Source organism: Tachypleus tridentatus, chromosome 13 (assembly GCF_004210375.1).
Source record: "Tachypleus tridentatus isolate NWPU-2018 chromosome 13, ASM421037v1, whole genome shotgun sequence".
NCBI classification, from domain to species: domain Eukaryota; kingdom Metazoa; phylum Arthropoda; class Merostomata; order Xiphosura; family Limulidae; genus Tachypleus; species Tachypleus tridentatus.
In genome coordinates, this window is record NC_134837.1 from 172687370 (window position 1) to 172706695 (window position 19326).

Below are 19326 nucleotides of genomic sequence, written 5' to 3' on the forward strand. Positions count from 1 at the left end.
TTTTAAGTTTTGTTATAATATTTAAAATATCAAGGCTTGATTTTAACAAGCATCATGTCATTTAAGGTGACTAAGAACTTCTCAACATAACCAACCTAAATCTCATGTTGTCTGATGGATAACTATTGCCCTGAAATGGACCCTTACACTAAACAGAATGTGGGCTACAATACACTTATCCATGTCCATACTACACAAATAATGTTGAGTCTGGTCCATTGTCAAAATTCCTTAACCATGAACTAAAATATTTGAACCCTAATAAACATATCTTTTCATTTATTGTTTTGTTCAAAAAAGATTGTACTTTATACCAGAGAAATATTGGAACAATCCATCAAAAGGATCTGAATGTTTGGAAAGTTTTGCTTTTGTGTTTGGTTAATAATGCTATTTTAGTCACTAAACATTCTCTCATGAACAAGCTACTTTATGGATGCCAATTTTATATGGAGTTCAACTGCTCTTAAACTTTTGACCAGCTAGTATTTAGGCTAATTTCATAGTGTTCACATTTTCCCTATTAAATGCTAAAAAAGGTTTTTATTTTTATTTTCCCTTTTCTTATTTTCATCTTTTGAAGCTCTACTCAAATAAGTGGTTAAGTCTAACAATGCAAAATGCATATTGTTTTGTTTTGTTCATTGGCATTAAGAGTTTGGCCAGCAGTGTATATGGGTTGGCAGGAATTAACAATGAAAACAAATACTGATAACATGAATGATAACAAGTTTAATTTCTAGTTTAGATGCTTATAACAATAAAACTAACATGGCTGCCTCACCTTCTTATTGATAAACCTTTGATTGAAACCTAAGATGATCAACTTTGCAAAATAAAATTCATAAATTCCCTCGTTAGTCATTGCAGTTGAAACATTGACCCCTTTTAGTTATGCATGTATAAGCCTAACATTAGACAGATGTAACAATCAAGTCTGGGAAATACCGTGTCAAAGGTGGGAAAATTCATGAATTAACAGATCATAATAATGACTCCATACAAAATTTATGAAAGTCTTGATTAATACAAAACAGAATAACAATAAATAAGGCTAGTTTTGCTACTCTGCAGGTCAATATAAACTATGAGTAGGAAAGACAATGCATATCAGAAGTGTGTGTGTGTGTGTATACATGTGCATATTATGGTACATATACGTGAAAGTTCTAATGCAAGTCTCGTCTTACTATAGGCTTTACTTTACTGTATTTGGTGGGCAGGCCAGGTTGGTTAAAATAAAAACATTGAATGTGATTTGCCAAGATTGCTACTATGCTTAAAAGTGTGAGAGGCTATTAACTGTTTGTTTCCTTAAGATACCTGTTACATTAGCATGATTTTGTCTTATTTTTTTCAAATATAACAAAACATGGGAAATAAGATGTCAAAAATTAGCTAAACAAAGATGCAAAATTGCCAACTAAACATTAATTGTACTTTTTTGGAAATAAATACAATATAAAAATATCACAATTATTGTAATTGGTTTTTTTAGGGTCTTTTTACATCAATATTTTCATAATTGGATCTTTTTTTTAGATTTCTTTTTTTTTGGCAATCAATACTGCTTTTTGTACAACTTTTAAATTTCATGAAAATTAAGCCCAAATTAGTATTGAAAGAAGTGATCTAATTGTGAATTATTTTAAATACAACAAACTATTCCTTTATTATCAGTGATATTCTTTATAACCATATACAAGTCAGTTATTAATTTTTTAATATATAACTGTAGAGTTCTTGAGATTTTTAGAGCCTCAGAAGTATAATAGCAAAATTATTAAATAAAGTTCTGTGAGTGAATTGTATGTTTTCAATATAATATAGGTTATACCCTGGTTCTGTTTAATTCTGCTGATTATCTACAAATGAAACTTGTTTGCTACTTTCAGTTTGATGAATATGCCACAGCTGTGATTATGACCAAACAATCTCTGAAGGTAAGAACATTATCTGGGATAAGTGAAATGTATCATTCCTCATTTCTGCTTGCCAGTGACATAATATTGTTACATAACACATTGATATATATTCATTTACTGTTTATTTGTCTTCTATACTTCAGATAACTAAATGCTTAATATTAAACTAAAAACGTTATCTGACAACAATATAAATATTTTTAGTTGATCACTGTAAAATCAGTCACACGACAAATAATAATTATCTCTCACTCTGAGTTTTAACTCCAGCGTTAATGTTACTGGTATTTCAATTCTGAATATAAGAAGCAGCATCATATATATATTCATTTTACATATTTATTTTAATTCTTAAAAAAAATTAACAAACAGGAATTATTAGACTAATGCATTTTTATTTGAAATATTGCTCCCTCAATGATTCAGTTGAGAACTTGTAATGCTAAAAGTCAGGGCTCTGCTCCCATGATGGGCACAGCACAGGATAGATAACACTTTATGCAGTTTTGTGCTAAACAAGAAACATAGCATACAATTTAAAATGCTTATTAAGTTGTATATAGTTTCTATTAAAATAAAGGGCCAAAGAATGCTGGAAATCACTGCACTGAATTAAAAAACTTATAGGTAATGCTATTCATTGATTAAAAAGTATTTAAGGAGATACCTGCCCTAACTCTGGATAAGCTTGACGTTTTCTGTTTTTGGATGGTCTATGTGCTTTTAGCTTTTATAATTTTGTTAATCTCATAATTATTTTTGGCCCATTCTTTTATGCATAGAAATAAGTATGATGCTGGCATTTATTGCTGCTTTAAAGGTCAGTCTTGCTTCTCTCTTGTTGGTTTATCTTATTTGCCTGTCTCTGACAGTCATTTGGTTCCTGATTGTCTTCTTATCCAGTAAGATTAGTAAGCTGTAAACTCCTTGTACATTTGTTTCTACAGCTTTTAGCAATTCAGTATTTATCTGATTTATTTGTTACAAAATAGATTAAACTGGATGGATGTCTTTAACAAGTCTTTCTTTTAAAGAGATAAGTAATTGAGTTGTAATCCTAGTTATTGCTGAATTTCCTGATAAGATCCTTTTTTTAAGCTGACTCCTGTGGAAGATGTCCAAGATTTATTTACATTCAATTACTTATACTACTTCTAATTTCATCATTTTAACACTATTCTCTACACACACTATTGGTTGCTCAGTATGTTCTTCACCTATTCAAATGAGTTAATTTCTGGTTCTCAAACAACCTTTACTTTAGGTTTCCGTATATTTTCTTATGATAAAAGTAGTCTTCTGAAGAACAAATCACAGTTCATTCTATTAAAATCCAGATAGTTGCATATGTATTTATTTTGTACCTAACCATGGAAGTAGGGTAAAAACTTCTTGCCCAATTTTACTTACAAATAACCAATATTTTGTAAATCCTTTACTACACCTTCAGGAAGGCTTTAGCATACTTTATTGTCTTACATGTGTACTGAGAATCTCCATTTTAAGATCTAATTTCATTTCATCTTCTGCAATATAATAATGAATTTAATATATCGGGTCATCCCTTAAGTAATGCCTAATTTTAGGTTCAGAAAAAGAGAAAGGATTTCAAATGCTTTTAATGTTATTTAATCAATAATGTATGTTTTATTATTATCAATTACTTCCTGCCAATGATTCACAAGCTTCTGAATGCCACTTCTATAAAATTTCTGGGGTTTGGAGGAAAAGAATCTAGAGAGGATAGTTTTTACATCTTGATGTGTTCCAAGCTCTTTTCCATTAAGATATTCCTGCAAACTATGGAATAGATGATAATCAGATGGGACAAGGTCTGGAGAATAAGGAGGATGTGGAAGTTTTTCCCAGTCTAGCTCTTCAATCTTTGCAGATGTAGTTCTTGCTGTATGGTGCCATGCATTATCCTAGTGTGACACAACATCTTTACCATTGATCACAGCAAGCCTCTTTTCTTTCAGTGCAACATTTAAGTGCTCTAACTGTTGACAGTAGAAGTCTGATGTAATTGTTACATTGAGTGGCAGCAACTCAAAGTGGGTCACACCAACAATATTCCACCAAATGCTTAACGAGATTTTCCTAGGATGGATGTCCATTTTGGGCTGTGCTTTAGCCAGTTTACCTGCGCTGAGCCATTGTCTGTAGCACTTAACATTTTTATAAAATATCCATTTTTCATCTCCAATCACTAACCTGTCCAAAAAAGGTGAGTTATGTTCATGAGAGCGCATAGAAGTGCAAATGTCCACTCTTGCTCTAAAGTTGGCTTCTATCAAATCATGTGGAATCCATTCTCCGAGTTTTGATACCTTTCCAACCTGTTGAATGGGTTGAATCAAGCTTTTGTGCTAGTTCTTCAACTGTTACAGCACAATCTTTATCAGTTGCAGCCAGCAGCAAGTCAAACTCAACAGGACAACCTGAACATGGCACATCACTTAAGCTGTAGTCACCTGATCTGAACTTCTGAAACAACCTTCAACATTTTCGTTCATTGAGAGAATCTGCACCATGAACACCTTGAATGTTTCATATAGTTTCTACTGCACTATTGCCTTTTTAAAACTCATAGAGCATTATATGCCTAATGTGCTCCTCAGACACATCCATTTTCTTAAGGGTTTATTTGATTAATGATCTGAAAAAGTGGAGTTGGATTAGTTTCTTTTATTTAACTGAACATTTTTGTTCATGTCCTACTACACATTTTAGTCATTAAAGCCTTCTACAAAGATAGAAATGATGATGGACTTTCTGTATTAAATTTTTGGACATTACTTATGGGATGACCTGATAGATGTTGAAAGTGTAACCTTTTTAGATTGCTTTGTGTTGTCATGAGCCACAAATTGTTGTGTTTGAGATCAGATGTTTTCTCAACATTAAGTATTAGGTTGCGCTAAATGTTGTTCCTGGCCATGTGGTTCCCTTAACTTCCATGTTTTCACTTTGAAGATCAGTTTATAACAACATTTCTTTTGTCCAATTCCACAGAATATCCAGGTGCTTTCAATAGCTCCATCTCTACTTTAGTGAGAGTTATAGTAGAAGAAAAGTATTGTATTTGAAATTAAATATTTAGCATTTAAATTTATTTCTATGATGTACTTATCTCTGTGATATCATTCTTACCTTCCCTTTTACAGTATTGGATTTTGAAAGTAAAATGATATCAAATAAAATTTGTTAATCCTTGGTAGAAACAGAGCTATGTTTGATGGTGATTGGTATATAGATTTTATCAGTAAATGTTGTTCTAAATATAACACATATAATCACAACCTGAATAAAGTAACCAAAATTTATGATTAATAGTTTCATTTCAGGTTTGCTTACTGATTAATTATGTTATTAACAATTTCACCAAAAATATTGAGCATCCTTAAAGACAAGAAGAACTTAATCAGTAGTTTTCCTACCAAACAAAAAGCAGGTCCATTGAAAACTTTAAGAAATGTTTAACAAAATAAAGTCTATAAAACAAACTTTGACATCAGCAAAAAAAAAAGTCCAAAAGTCATTCAAAAAGCTGATAAAGGAAACTTGATCATGATTTAACCAACCACACGTTGTGATTCCTTAATGATATGTCTAAGTTTACTCAGTAAAATACTGGCCTTAACACAACATAAACAAAAAATTGATCAAACTACTGAAAATATTATTGTAAAAAGAAACTAATAATTTTGAATTTTGTAATATTTTTCATATAACTATCAAGAACACCAAAAATTTGCTGGTTACCAAAACTAATTATCTTATGCCAAATTATGTCTTTTTATAACTCTAAACTACAACTTTGTTAAGTACTTTAGGTTTTGGAGCCTTATGTTTCCACAATAAGCATCCACTCAATTAAGAAAAACCCCAAACTGTTCACAACACTTACATAGTTTAGACAGTAGCATCATTACATTTTACTTTGATGCTGTAAATCTGTTCCCTCAAACCCCTGATCATTAGATAGAACATACTACAGAAAATGTTTCACAAGACTTAAAAAAGAGAACACCTCATAATCAAACTGTCACAACTAGCTATGCTTATTTGCTTGCACTACAGAGAGATTTGTAATTTCTTCAGTAACACACACTTACTATGGAAGACCTATTATCAGGTACTTTGGCCATCATTTTCTTACATCACATAGAACAGCGTGCAATAACCACTACCAAATATGTGCCTGTATATTGGCTTAGATATGCAGATGATGTTTTTTGTTACCTTACTTGTCTAGATGAACAAACGAAATTTCATCAACACATAAACAACCTACACAATGACATACATTTTGCACTGGAAATAAAAACAACTACTCAATAACGTTTTTAAATGTTAACTTCACACAAATCCCTCAAGACTTTACCCCTTAAATTTCCTGAAGAAACAAAGCAAAACTTACATGGTTTTTAATTGTGTAATCCACCAGAAGTTAGGTACATTAAAAAGCCTTCTAAATTTGGAATATATTATATGTACTATAGAAAACATCGATAAAGATGTTGCACTCTTAATGCAATGTTTTATTAACATAAACCAGTTCCCTACTAAAGTAGTTATAGAAACTATTAATTGATTTATAAACACAGCCAAGAAACACATAACAAACTTGCAAACTCAAAAAAACACTCTACAAATTAAAGAACCCTTTAGTCTTTCACTGCTAAATTAGGTATGGTTAGTATACCCTATCAGAAATTTAAAAGACTAGCACATAAAAAATAACTTTAATATAACACATAGATTTGTTTTCATCCCTGGAATTAAAATTGAATATATGTTAAGAAAATTATATAATGAACCAATTTCTCCAGGAGATATTTATAAAATAAAGTATAACAATTGGTTAGTCATTTGCGAACATGAAACAAGATGTAAGCAGAAAATCAAGTTAAAAGAACACTAAAAAAATTCCCTTTATAAGTATATGAACAAAAACAAACAGTTTTCCTGAACAGAACATCACAGTAGTAAAGTATCGATCCGATGTTAACAGAAGAAAAATCAGAAAAGCTTTATTAACAAAATCAAATATCCCACAATTAACAAATACTTAGGAACATCTCAATTTGTCTTTGATTGTTATTTCCTCAGACAGTTCTAATATTATGCAAATGCTTTGCATAAAATATTCCACGCTTTTATACTGATTCAGTTTCTGTTTTTCTGTTTGATTATAAATAAATAATCTATCAATTCACACAAATTGAAATGAGCATGCATGAGTAATCACTAAATTCTAAAATGTAAATACATTGTTAGATTGTTGAATGTTTATTTAAATACTAAAATCTCAATTATCATTAAAACTTGTGTACCTGAGAATGCTTGCATCAGTGATTGAAATGTTGTACCTGTTATTAAAAAAATATTCTAAACTGTAAAAACTGAAATTTGTAATAGAAAATTTTAATTATCTGAAACTAATACATAGAAAAGAACAATAAGTACTTCTTAGCATTACCAAAATAATTAGTTAGAAGCATTATGTTTTTATGTTTAAATGCTGAATCTGAACTTCCTTTCTAGTTGTAAAATTGTTTGTTTAATACTTTTAAAAGATTTATCAGTATCCTTACTAATAAATCTTTTCAGTCTGTTTTGTAGTTTAAATCACAACATAACATTATACAACAAAGTGAAATCTTGCTAGCAACGTTTGAATTCAAAATGAAATTATTAGGGTATGAAAAAAATAATTTTATTCTATATTTTGGGGACTTATGAATGTTGAACTTTTTTCATATATAATTTTAAATAAATGAGTTTGTTCTTTTATCAGTAGCACTAATTCTGTATATTTATAAAGCCCAAATATCAGACCTTCTTGAATGGAATGCAAGTTGTTGAAAGCAGGTTAGTGCAAAATGTTAAATAAAATATATATTTTAATTGCATTTTCATTCATAATTATGATAAGTATTTAAATCTCTTTATTGTTATTATTTGAAGAAATATTCTTATAATTTATTTATTCTAAAGTTGACAATAAAATAAAGCTAATGTCTTTTTTTTCAAAGTTGAATTTTATTGGGTGATTTGTGTTTGTACCCTCTTCAGTTAGATTTCCGTTACTGTTCTTGATATATGAATTTAACAGGAATAGATATATGGTGATGAAAATTTTGTTAAACTATATTAAACCTCGATAAAATATTAATTATTATATGATATTTTGTGATTGGCTAATGTGTTCTTCATTTCATTAGGCCCTGCATGGCCTGGTGTTTAAGGAGCTCAACTTGCAACTTGAATCACCAAACATGCTCACTTTTCCAGCCATGGGGGCATTATTATGTGATGGGCAATTCTGCTATTTGTTGATAAAAGTGTAGACTAAGAGTTGGAGATGGGTGGTGATGAATAGTTGCCTTTCCTCTGGTCTTTCACTGCTAAATTAGAGAGAGCAAGCCTTGTGTAGCTTTGTGCATAATTCAAAGCAAATCAAACACTCAATTCATGATTCTATTATTCTTTTTTTTTTTTTTGTAAATGGTATTTCATAACCTTTCATTTGTTTTCTAAGCCTCCATAAGCATATAGTGGAACACTTAAATGCAGAAATTGTGTTGCGTACTATCACTGATGTGTCTGTAGCTGTGGAGTGGCTCAAATCAACATTCTTGTACATCAGAGTGTTAAAAAATCCAAATCATTATGGTAAGTACAAAATGATGTTTTTAACATTAAAGGACACTGACAGAAACAGAAAATAATACTAAATTATTCAATCCAGTTAATCAGAAAGTTTTGTTAAAAATATTATTAAACAGCCTGACTTCAGTTAATCATAGTTTGACATTTTTTTTAATCAACAAAAAAGTTATGTCATTCCTTATGTGGAGTTTTAGCTGCATATTAATAGTCTGTATTGTTTAATTATTGTAGGAATTAACAATGGCTTGTCTAAAGAAGAAATAGAAAAGAAGCTACAAGGTATGGACTAAAATGTTATGTGTTTTTATATAATTTTGAAATAAATTCTAATTTACTAGGCCAATAAACCTAAGTAGTTTGCCCTGATAATTTTATTCACAAATCAAATCTCATTTTTTCAAGAAATATTGAGGGTGACATGGTTTTTATGTTATGTGACTCTAATTAATTTTGGTGAAGAAAATATCTTCTAGTTTGAAACCAAAAAGAGAATTAACAACAAATATATTTATAGAGGAAAGCTAATTATTAATGTGATAGATTGTAAAATATTCAGTTCTTGCTTTGTACAGAATCTAACAGTTTCACACCTTACAATTAATAAATGTTTACTCTTTTGCTTAGCATCTCAGGATGAAAGGAATTAAACATTAGTCTTTAAGTATTAGTTATGTAACATCCTTTTGTTACTTTTGTGCTATCTGTGGGCATATGTTTATGAAAACTGAAAACAAGGTTAGTTGTGATCTGCAAACATGCAATAGATCAGTTTTTTTAAATCAGATATCAAATGTCAATATTTTTTTAAAGTTTGCATTATGTGTACTTGTATTATTGTCTGACCATTTTTGGGGGTATCTAAATGTAATTGAATCTGTCCTGCATTTGGGAACAAAAGTTGCATTTTTGTAAGGAAAACAACTTGTTCCAAAGATGTAGAAATGGATGAATGTAAATAAAAAATTACAAATAAAGCTGTAATATGCAATAATACATATTTGTGGGTGGAAATATTTTGAAATATAATTGCTTTGTTATATCGTAATTATTATACGTACTTCAGAATATATTTAAGATTATGATAAAATGCTATATTCATACACATGAAAAGTCTAAATTTGTCATATATTTGTGTATGTGTGTGAATTAAAAGTTTCTAAGTAGTTATAAAACAGCATAATTCAAACTTATATGTTTTTATTTTCAAGACAAAATTATATCATTGTTTTTCAATGGAAAGGTATTTAGTATTCTTTGCCTTTCCTTTGATCAACATATTTGGTTTTCTGGCCAAAAGTTGATTGCTTTTTCTGTGCTATTTCCTGTTTTAAAATGTATAACATTAATGATGAATCTATGGGAAGATCAGAAAATGATTCTGTGTTTCCTGTTACTTTCAGTTGCAAAGTGGGAAAGTGTTTATGTGCAATAAATGAATCCAGTGTGGATTTTAGCATGAAGAAATATTATTTGAAAATCATCCATTGCTTACTTTGCTAAACATTTTGTAAAATGTCATTTTTTGTACTTTGCCTGTTACTACTCTTATTCAGATATTTTTCTAGTTATGGTTTTTGCCATGATAGTTTGAGTTGATAAAATATACATGAATAGTATTATCTAGTGGGTTAACTTTGGTTCACTTGGTAGAACACATGCCTGTTTCTTTATGAAATTTTCACTTTTACATGACCTTTCACCTTATTACTTGATTTCATTTTATCTTTAATTTGTCTTGCATATTTTCACTGAAATTAACAATCAGTTATTATCAAATAGGTAAACTTTAACAACAGTTTGAAAGCTGTATCAAAATAAGTTTCAGTTTTTATGTTTGTTTTGTATTAGTTGAACTCAAATTCGAACTTCACAGCAATCAGAAGTTATATAAACATACAAATATCCTAAAAATAATTAGGATTAAAACAAGTTGTGTGAACAGTTTTGACAGTAAAACATTGTAGTCATGAAAGAAACATGAAACTTTTATTTGAAGAAATTGCTTATTGTTTTTTATAAAGAAATATACTGGTATTTTAGGATTGCTTGAGTCATGCCAGAAATACATAACATATTTTTAATACAGCTAGACAATAAATAATATATTTGTTCTACATTTACTGAATTAAATGTAATCAGTGCCACCAATGATTATTACTTACGTAGATCGTATTGCCTGAATTAGCCAATGGAGTGTATGTCATGTTATAAGACACAACAATTTTGTCTATAATAATTGTAAATGTTGCTGTGTGAATAAGGTTTTATGATGAGCTACTTGATGTTCTATATCTTTGCTTTATTTTTATTTATGAAATATTATTTTGTCAACTTTCTTGTTTCAGACATGTGTGTCAAGGAACTGAATGCTTTGACAAAGTACAAGTTGGTAAAAATGGATGATGATGGTTTTGATTTGAAACCAACCGGTAAGATCAACATTTTATATACAATCCACAAAAATAAATGAATGATGAGATCAAGTTAAATTGTTTTGCAGGTTGTTATTATGACTTTATTTAAATGGTAATTTTTTCTTTAGAAATTGAAAACTCTTAAATTTACATGTTTAGTTTTATCCGTATATTAGAGATCATTTATTCACCAAAACTCTTATTCCTGACTTTTCATATAAGTAATCTTTTTATAAAACCTCTGGTAAGCACTAGATATTAGTTGAAATGTTTATATTTGACCAAAAGAAATATTGATATTCAGTATTATTTGTATTTTTAAAAGTGTAAATTTATAATGAATTAACATTCGTACTTTGAACAGAGCAAGGAAGACTAATGGCTCGATATTTCATTGCCTTTGACACAATGAGACAGTTTACAACACTGAATGGAACTGAGACTTTGTGTGATTTGGTAAATATTTGGCTTTATTTTGAGAATTCACCAGAAAGGTGGTTTTATCAAAATAGTATATTTCAATTATTGAATGTATTGGGTACTTTTATATGCCATTCTAATGATAAAAGTCACATAATCATGCATGTTACTTCTAAAAGACCTTTAAATTATTGCCAACATATTGTGACTTTGCAATTAGTCTTAGTTTTAAGTCATCCCTATTCCTGATTGCAAGTTTTATGTAGTAGATTTCAAATGTAATTTTATTTTTAAGACCTGTTGAAGGTTAAATCTTATGCTCATACTTACACATTTGTAAAATAAAATATTGATTTAGTAGTGAAATAAAACAGTTAAGTTGTGTAATTTTACAATAATATTTTGCTTCAAAAGTTGACATTTTTCTTACTTTAAAATATATTTCCAGTTGATACCTTCTCCCACAAATTACCTGCTTTTTTTTTTTGTCTGCTAGAGAGATTTGCATGCCACTTTCTTTTCCTAAAGCTGGTGGAATCCTATGAAATGAAAAAGGAACCCTGAAAGAGAAATAGTATGTATTCTTCTCAGGACAGATAGAAGATATTCCTCAGTAAAGAAGGGATGCGTAAGAATTAATCAAGAGAAAAAAGGGATACTGGGGAAGGAAGAGGGGTACAAGTGTTGAGTAGACTAAAGCTGAGCTGGTCAAAGAGGCACCAATAATAAGGCTCAAGAAGGAGAGAAGTTTAGAAAGCCAAAGACGAGAAGAAGGAAATGAGTTGTGGAATAAACATAGAGAAAGAGGTGAGATTTGGTCTGGCTGAGAAAGCTGATAGCCAGAGCCAAAGAATGAGGAATAGGGAATCATAAAGAGAGGAAGTCCAGAGTTGAGAAGGATGGAAATTATGTCTAAGAAGGAATGTCCTATTGAGAGTAAATCATGTGAAAACCCTAGGGGTATAGAGACCACTTCATTGATAGAAGGAGGACTGGAAAAGATAGACAGTCTGTCCCTAAGATAAATTACTGGGCAATAGACAGTCAAGATCGATCTGATGTTAGCAAATAAAGAAGTGTAAGGCTAATGCCCAAAAGCAAAAGGTTCTAGAATGAGTATATCACATATTATTGATGCAAGAAACGACTGTGAAAAAGACTAAGTGAAACATGATCAACAACTTATCTACTAGTAGTGGCAGGAATGGGAACATGTTCAATGAATAGTGAGAAGTGAATGCTTGTCCAATGTCCAAACATCAGAAGGCCCACCCACATCTGGAAATGTGCTTCCACCAAAGGAATATCTTCAGTTTGAGAAGTGGTAAAGGTGCACAGGAAGTAGAGTGAGTATGGTCCATTTACCATGATAGCTCCTTGAAGAGAAGCTCAGAAAAGAGGATTATGAACCTTAAAAAATAAAATGTTTTATCTGCAATCTGCACTTAAAAGAAACAGTGCCCAAAAGGAATGAGCATTCCAAGGGAGTCAAACTTAAAAGCTAAAGAACCTCTCTTGCAGGAAGAGAATGAGAAGTTTAAAACCTGGTGATCAGGTATGTAATAGCTAGCAGGTAAAGAAAAACATGCAGAACTCAGTTGAGACAAGAGAGGAGTAAAATGCTTATAAGTACCAAACATAGTATGTGTGAGAAAGGACTTTACTCCCAGGATAGGTCCACCCCAAACTGAGTAACAACTGTAAATGAAAGGAGGTGGAGGAAATATACAAAACTGAGTGAAAAGAAGTAAGTAGTTTAAAAAAGAGAATGACAGCCTTTGGCCCATGGACATGACAAAGGCCTTCCTTATACCAAAGAATAAAAAAGAAAAAGGGGCCAACATTAAGTCAAAGGGAAAAGCAAGGAAAGGGAAGACAGAGAAAGAATGAGTGGAATAAGTGGAGGACAAGTCTAGAGTGACTTGTAGGATGGTGTTTGTCCCATAGCCCATAGCTTACTGTAGAGCAGGCAAAAATGACCAGAGATGGAATTGGAAAGATATGAAGAGGATAAAAGAAAGAGACAAAGGAGGATACATGAAAAATGACTGTTGGTAGAAAATGAGATCAAAAGTAGGAAAAGAAGTGGTCTTTCATAGAATCATTAGTGTGAATGTTACTGGCAACAAGAGTGACAAATTAGACTTCTGACAGAAGGAAGACTAGAAAAAGAGAAAAAACTGAAATTTAAAATGGAAGGACGACCAGGAGTAAACTGATACAGATGAAGAATAGGAGTAAAAAGCAGGGTTGAGACAGAAGGAAAAAATCTGGTAAGATAACAAGGACAAATGCTATATAACATCAATCTAGGACATCAGGGAAAAAGGAATATGGAAGAAAATACAGGCAAAGAAGAAGAACAAGATAAATAACAAGTACACAAGAGAAATAAAGGAGAACAATAGAGTGGAATGTAACTTGACCAAATGAGTACCAACAACAGGGGAACAAACTAAGTGAAATTAGGTGAAAGTTGCCTTAAGACTGGTGGCATGCAAATCTCTCTGATAGATTTGCTAGGAAAGATAGCTTAACTGTGTGAATCGGTGAGGTATCATCTTGGAAACATTTAATTTGTATCAAAACAGTTATATAATTCTACCAGGCCTATCCTTTGGTGCCATAACATTTTTGAAGGTAAAGGTATCTGAAACTTTTACTGTGTACTGGATCTAGACAGTAATATTATACGTGACCAGTATTAAATTTCATACATGCTCTACAGTTTTTAATTTATTAAAAATTACAGCCATTTCAATTCTTGCAAACCAATGTGTATATTACTTACTAGAAATAGCCTTCTTTAAGAAACAGTTTGATAATGTTATTATTGTAAATTCAGTTAGTATTTATTTCATGTAAACATCATATCAAGTAATGAACATGGCTCTCCACCAAACTTTCATGAACATATAATTACAGAAGTTATCAACAACTACTTAAACTGTGAACAACATTTTTTTACACTTATAAAAATTTTACAAATCAATTTAGTATAATCAGTTACTTATTTATTAATTTTATTATGAAGTTCAATTTCATGTTGTGCCATTATAACAAATTTTTAGTACTCATTTTTACAAAGATGCCTCATTTCGAATATATAAGTTTATAGATATTTGTGGCGCTATAAACCTCAAGCGTCTGGCATGGATTAGTCTGTTCAACTGTTTATTTTATGGACGTATATGTTTGGAAAAGAACTTCTTGAAAGTACACTCTACTGAAAATAAAATGATCAACAAATTTTAAGGTACATTTTCAATGAAACAGTTTGCAATCATCTATGGATATCATTGGATACATGCTGCTCTCACTTACTGTTATAAACAAATTTTATGATGTTCTATTAAAGTGTTATTCATTTTGCATATCTATATGTATAAATCATATGTAAAAGTAATGGTTCAAGAGAGAAAAAAATCATACCTGTATGTAACTTCCATGCACAAAAAAGTCATTATTTCTAGTTTATCTAATAAATGTAACAGAACTAAAACGTTCTAGTCTAAATAGTGAACTGAATTCAAACAGCTTAGAAAATTACTATAGACTAATATGAGGGAATCTGTATTAAAAGAAGAAGGCTAGTTGTTCTTCAATATCATTTTAATTTTAGACCGTAAACTGTTTAGTGTTTTATACACTGAGTGTTCAACACTATAGTTCATCTCAACAAAAAACATTAAAATTTTATGTACTCTATATAAACCACATGACTGATTGACTAAAACTGATTGGCTGTAACAAAAATACTGTACCCTCAAATTTTGTTTGTACCCCAAGAAACTAGCCTTAGGGGTACGTATTACCTCCATATTCAACACCGTGTTCTTACCTCTAGTAAATCATTACCTGATGTGTTAAATTATTTGAGATTCAAGGATGACAGGTTTAGTGATTTGTAGTGGTAGAATGAAAAAAACAAGACCTGATGAGAAGTTAAAGCAAAAATAAACACTTTTATGTTTTGAAGAAAACAGAAGAATAACTGTTTATAGAAGCAGAAAAGACTATTATATTGAATCCAGCTATGGAAAATAACATCTCAGGTTAAATTTAGCACATGAACCTGCACAAACTTAGTACAGCACAAATCTGTACATATAACAATTAAAAAAATTTGTAGATGTGAATTATACATTATATGATAGTATTGCATATATTTCCACAATACATTTTCAAATACATTTTCACTAAGAATGAATTTTGTTTTTTTTCACATAAATGGTATCTTTGGTTATTAGATATTTTATTACTAGAAAAAAGATTAAATTGAGCTACAGTTTATAATTTTACAGTACGTATCCATTAGTTATTCCAAGTTTAACGAATACAAAAATCATACATATCATTTTGAAGAAATTCAAAGTAATTATAACCCCCCTTTTTTTTAAAAATAATACAGGTAAGTGTGATATGTGGTTGTAAGGAGTTTGAAGATGTTCAGTTGAGAAATAATGAAAAAAAAGTGTTAAATACACTTAACCATGACAAACATCATCCTACTATCAGGTAAAACTATGTTTTTTCATGTCCATGTCATGAATCTTAGCCTGTAAAAATTCATTTCAGTTTTGGAACATTTATATATTTACCTTAAACTGTTTTTTTTTCTTCAATTTCTTTATTGTAGCATTGTCTGTTGGCCTTTTATCTAAACAATGTTATTTTTAACTACTTTAAACATCTTGTACTGTTGAATCTAGGTGACATTTTAAAGAAACTTTGAACATACTTCTGTAAACATATTTATAATTATATTTTTTTATGTTTTAACTAGTATAAACAGTGTTTAGAATAATATCTGTTTTTCTTTACAGATTTAAGTCTTTACATTAAGTAAATTATTTTTTTAACAACAACACATTGCATTCATTTTTCAGTAATTAAAAGCTCAACAAAAGTAGAATTCTAGGTTTAAGTTACTTTATAATATGCTCTATTGAGGTACTGATTTTTCACATTGTCTATGTATTATTTATTGAAATGAAGTGTAATTTATAACCCTTCATATCTGTAGTCAGTAGTAATATCATCAACATTGTTTTGGAGACAATGTTGACAAAGCTGAACTATAACTTTAACATTAATATTTAGCTTTAAGCTTTGCAAACTTCTTTAGTGTAATATGAAGTTACACAGTGAATTACCTCTACTATTTTACCATGGTTTTAGTGTTGTAAGACACTTACTGCTAACTTAACTGTAGACTGGCTTTAAGGACGTTTTTTTAATGAGATGTCAGTGTATTTTAAGATACATAATCTATGTAAATTTTCTCAGGTTAATCTTTATGTTATAAAAATACACAATTAAATCTGTTTGTTAGTAAAAGTAAATTCCTTAAGCAGGATAGGTAAATATTTTTGTATTTTACTGTGAGTGAAAACCATTTTAATTTTAGTTGGATTTTTTTTATATCATGCATAAACTATTCTTAGAAAAACACAGTTTTATGAACAATATGATTTAATTCATGACTTGTCAGCACATAATATTATAATTATGTATGAGTATATTGCATAAAGTTAAACTGTCTAATGTCTTTAGAATTATCTAAGTTATTACTGAAATAAGTGATACCCCATGATTTATTGATTTATTTAGTAAAATAGAAAACCACTCATATTGCTAACATACTTATATGATCCATCAGTTTCTTTAAAAAAAATATTCAAGGTTAATGTTATCATTTGGTTTTTGAAAGTTATGTTAGTATTAGATAAGCAAATTGGTTCTATAACAAAAAAATAAAAGCTTTGTTATTTGATCAACACAGACTCCAAATTGACACTCGTTTCATTTTGTATTTTTATAACATATTTAATATGTCTGTGTAGGATATATGATGTTCATGTTTTGGTAAATGTTAACATATTTATAATTTCACCATGGTATTTACATGCATGTACTGTGAAAAGGCAAACTATTTTATTAGTATTTGAATTTTTTTTTATGATTATGGTACTATGAATTTTGTTCTGATTAAATACCATCTAGCTAGTACTGAATGATGTTGTAAAATGAAGTTATAGTTCAAAAAACGACAGCCAGAATAATATGCTTTACATTATCGTTTATTGCTGTGTTTTTCCTTCTTTAATAGTTGAGCAGTAAGTATTTTGTAATAAATAAAACCAGGTTATTCACTTAAATGATATAACCTTTATGTGTTTTATCAGATATATTCATGATGTAACTATGATTAATTATTCGGTACATCAACTTATTTAGGTAAGTAATTGTAAATAGTGGTATACATTGCAATCCATTAGGACTTATACAAGTATATTTTATCTCTATAGATTTCCACTGACAGGAAGGATCAAAACACGTAACTTGAAAGTAAATTGGTAAAGTTAGCCATTTTTAAAAGATATAGTAAAATAAATTTAAGGACAAATACATGTTACATGTAGAAAATTGTAAATGAACTAGTATAGTACAAAACTTGTTTAGTGTAATTTTATAGTTTACTTTGATGTTTCCCTTTAATAAATAGAATAAACACATTTATAACATATGAAATATTATTTTTTATTTTGCTAAAATAGTATGTTAAAACTTTTAAATGTCCTTATCTGCAATAAAAATCTTCTGTAATATTTAAGATATATATATAGAACCCAAAATTAACTAGTACAGGAAGAAGGGACTGTAACAAATTCAGATTTTTGGGTGAAAAAGCTTTGTATTTTATTATAACTTTAATTCATGCATATACAACAAAAGAAAGAGTATATGATTATCTTTGTGTATGTTGATTATTCTTGAGAAGCTGGAAACATCTTTATCAAATATAGAAGATGGTCCTTACTCATTTTATCTAGACTTGTACGTACAGACTATTACTAAATTGTACACATAGATATACACTAAAATTTACTGTGATTTAAATACTTAGTTGGCTACTATCACATTCACTTCAAACATTTACAGTGGTAGTTATTGTGTTATCTATTCAGTTATAAATATCAGTAATAAAGGCTAAAGTAGACCAAAACAAGATTATAAATTGATTTATAATTACATTTCTAGCTACAGGTATTCATTTCATACATTTTTTGTTACATCTTTCCAAAATTTTTACAAAAATTGATATCGTAAAGACTATAATGTTTATGTGTAATATTTACTAAAGGTCTTCATCTACTTATTCATATTATAAAATATTTTGTGTATCTTTGATGTGATGGATTTAAAAAATGTGAAATACAAAATAAATTTCTGGGAGTTAATTGTTAGTTGAGTCCTTTGCATAAATAGTATATTTGTAAAAGCGATTTGTAACTGCAAAGTCAAGTAACAAGTAAATGTTTTAGTGCTGGTAGCTTTATTTATTGTAACTTATGTTTATTAATCAAAAACGCATTTTGTTTGTTTGAAAGTACATTTATTTTGATTAATACCTGTAACATGTTGCCACTTAACTAGTGCAATGATAAAAATTAGCCATTGAGACATATCTATGTATTCTTCTGTCTTTTCAAAAAGCTTCTTACCGGTACAGTGTGTATCTTTGTATACATTGTTTAATTACATAATACAGTGCAATTTTTAAAATTTATTTAGCCTTATTCAAGCAGCTTTGGGATGTCTACCAGTTCAAGAGGCTTCTTTGAACCAAGATTTAGCTCGCATAATGAGAGCTGGGCAAAGAATAACTAAATGTGAGATCAATAAAATTATTCATATTCTTCTTAAGAAGTATAATATAAATGCTGTATAAACAGAATTTTAATTTATTTGAATATTATTCATATCCTACTGAAAGAGCTAAATATTCATGTTGTATGAACAAATTTCAGTTTATTTTAATGAGAAATATTATTTCCACATTAAACAGTTATCTGTTGTATTTTTAAAAATTGATTAAAGTGCTA

At 29.4% G+C, this 19326-nt stretch overlaps 1 protein-coding gene across 5 annotated transcripts in view; it reads left to right on the top strand.

The window, feature by feature from the left end:
- The window catches only part of LOC143237785 (putative ATP-dependent DNA helicase HFM1), a 137483-nt gene that overhangs the window by 73645 nt on the left and 44512 nt on the right, over positions 1 to 19326 (top strand). For all 5 annotated transcript variants that reach the window (XM_076477365.1, XM_076477364.1, XM_076477366.1 and 2 more), the window contains 9 exons: positions 1896 to 1943; positions 7756 to 7802; positions 8473 to 8606; positions 8835 to 8882; positions 10949 to 11032; positions 11382 to 11473; positions 15849 to 15955; positions 17749 to 17796; positions 19016 to 19113. In XM_076477365.1, coding sequence (XP_076333480.1) covers positions 1896 to 1943; positions 7756 to 7802; positions 8473 to 8606; positions 8835 to 8882; positions 10949 to 11032; positions 11382 to 11473; positions 15849 to 15955; positions 17749 to 17796; positions 19016 to 19113 — 706 coding nt within the window. The remainder of the gene's footprint in view (positions 1 to 1895; positions 1944 to 7755; positions 7803 to 8472; positions 8607 to 8834; positions 8883 to 10948; positions 11033 to 11381; positions 11474 to 15848; positions 15956 to 17748; positions 17797 to 19015; positions 19114 to 19326) is intronic.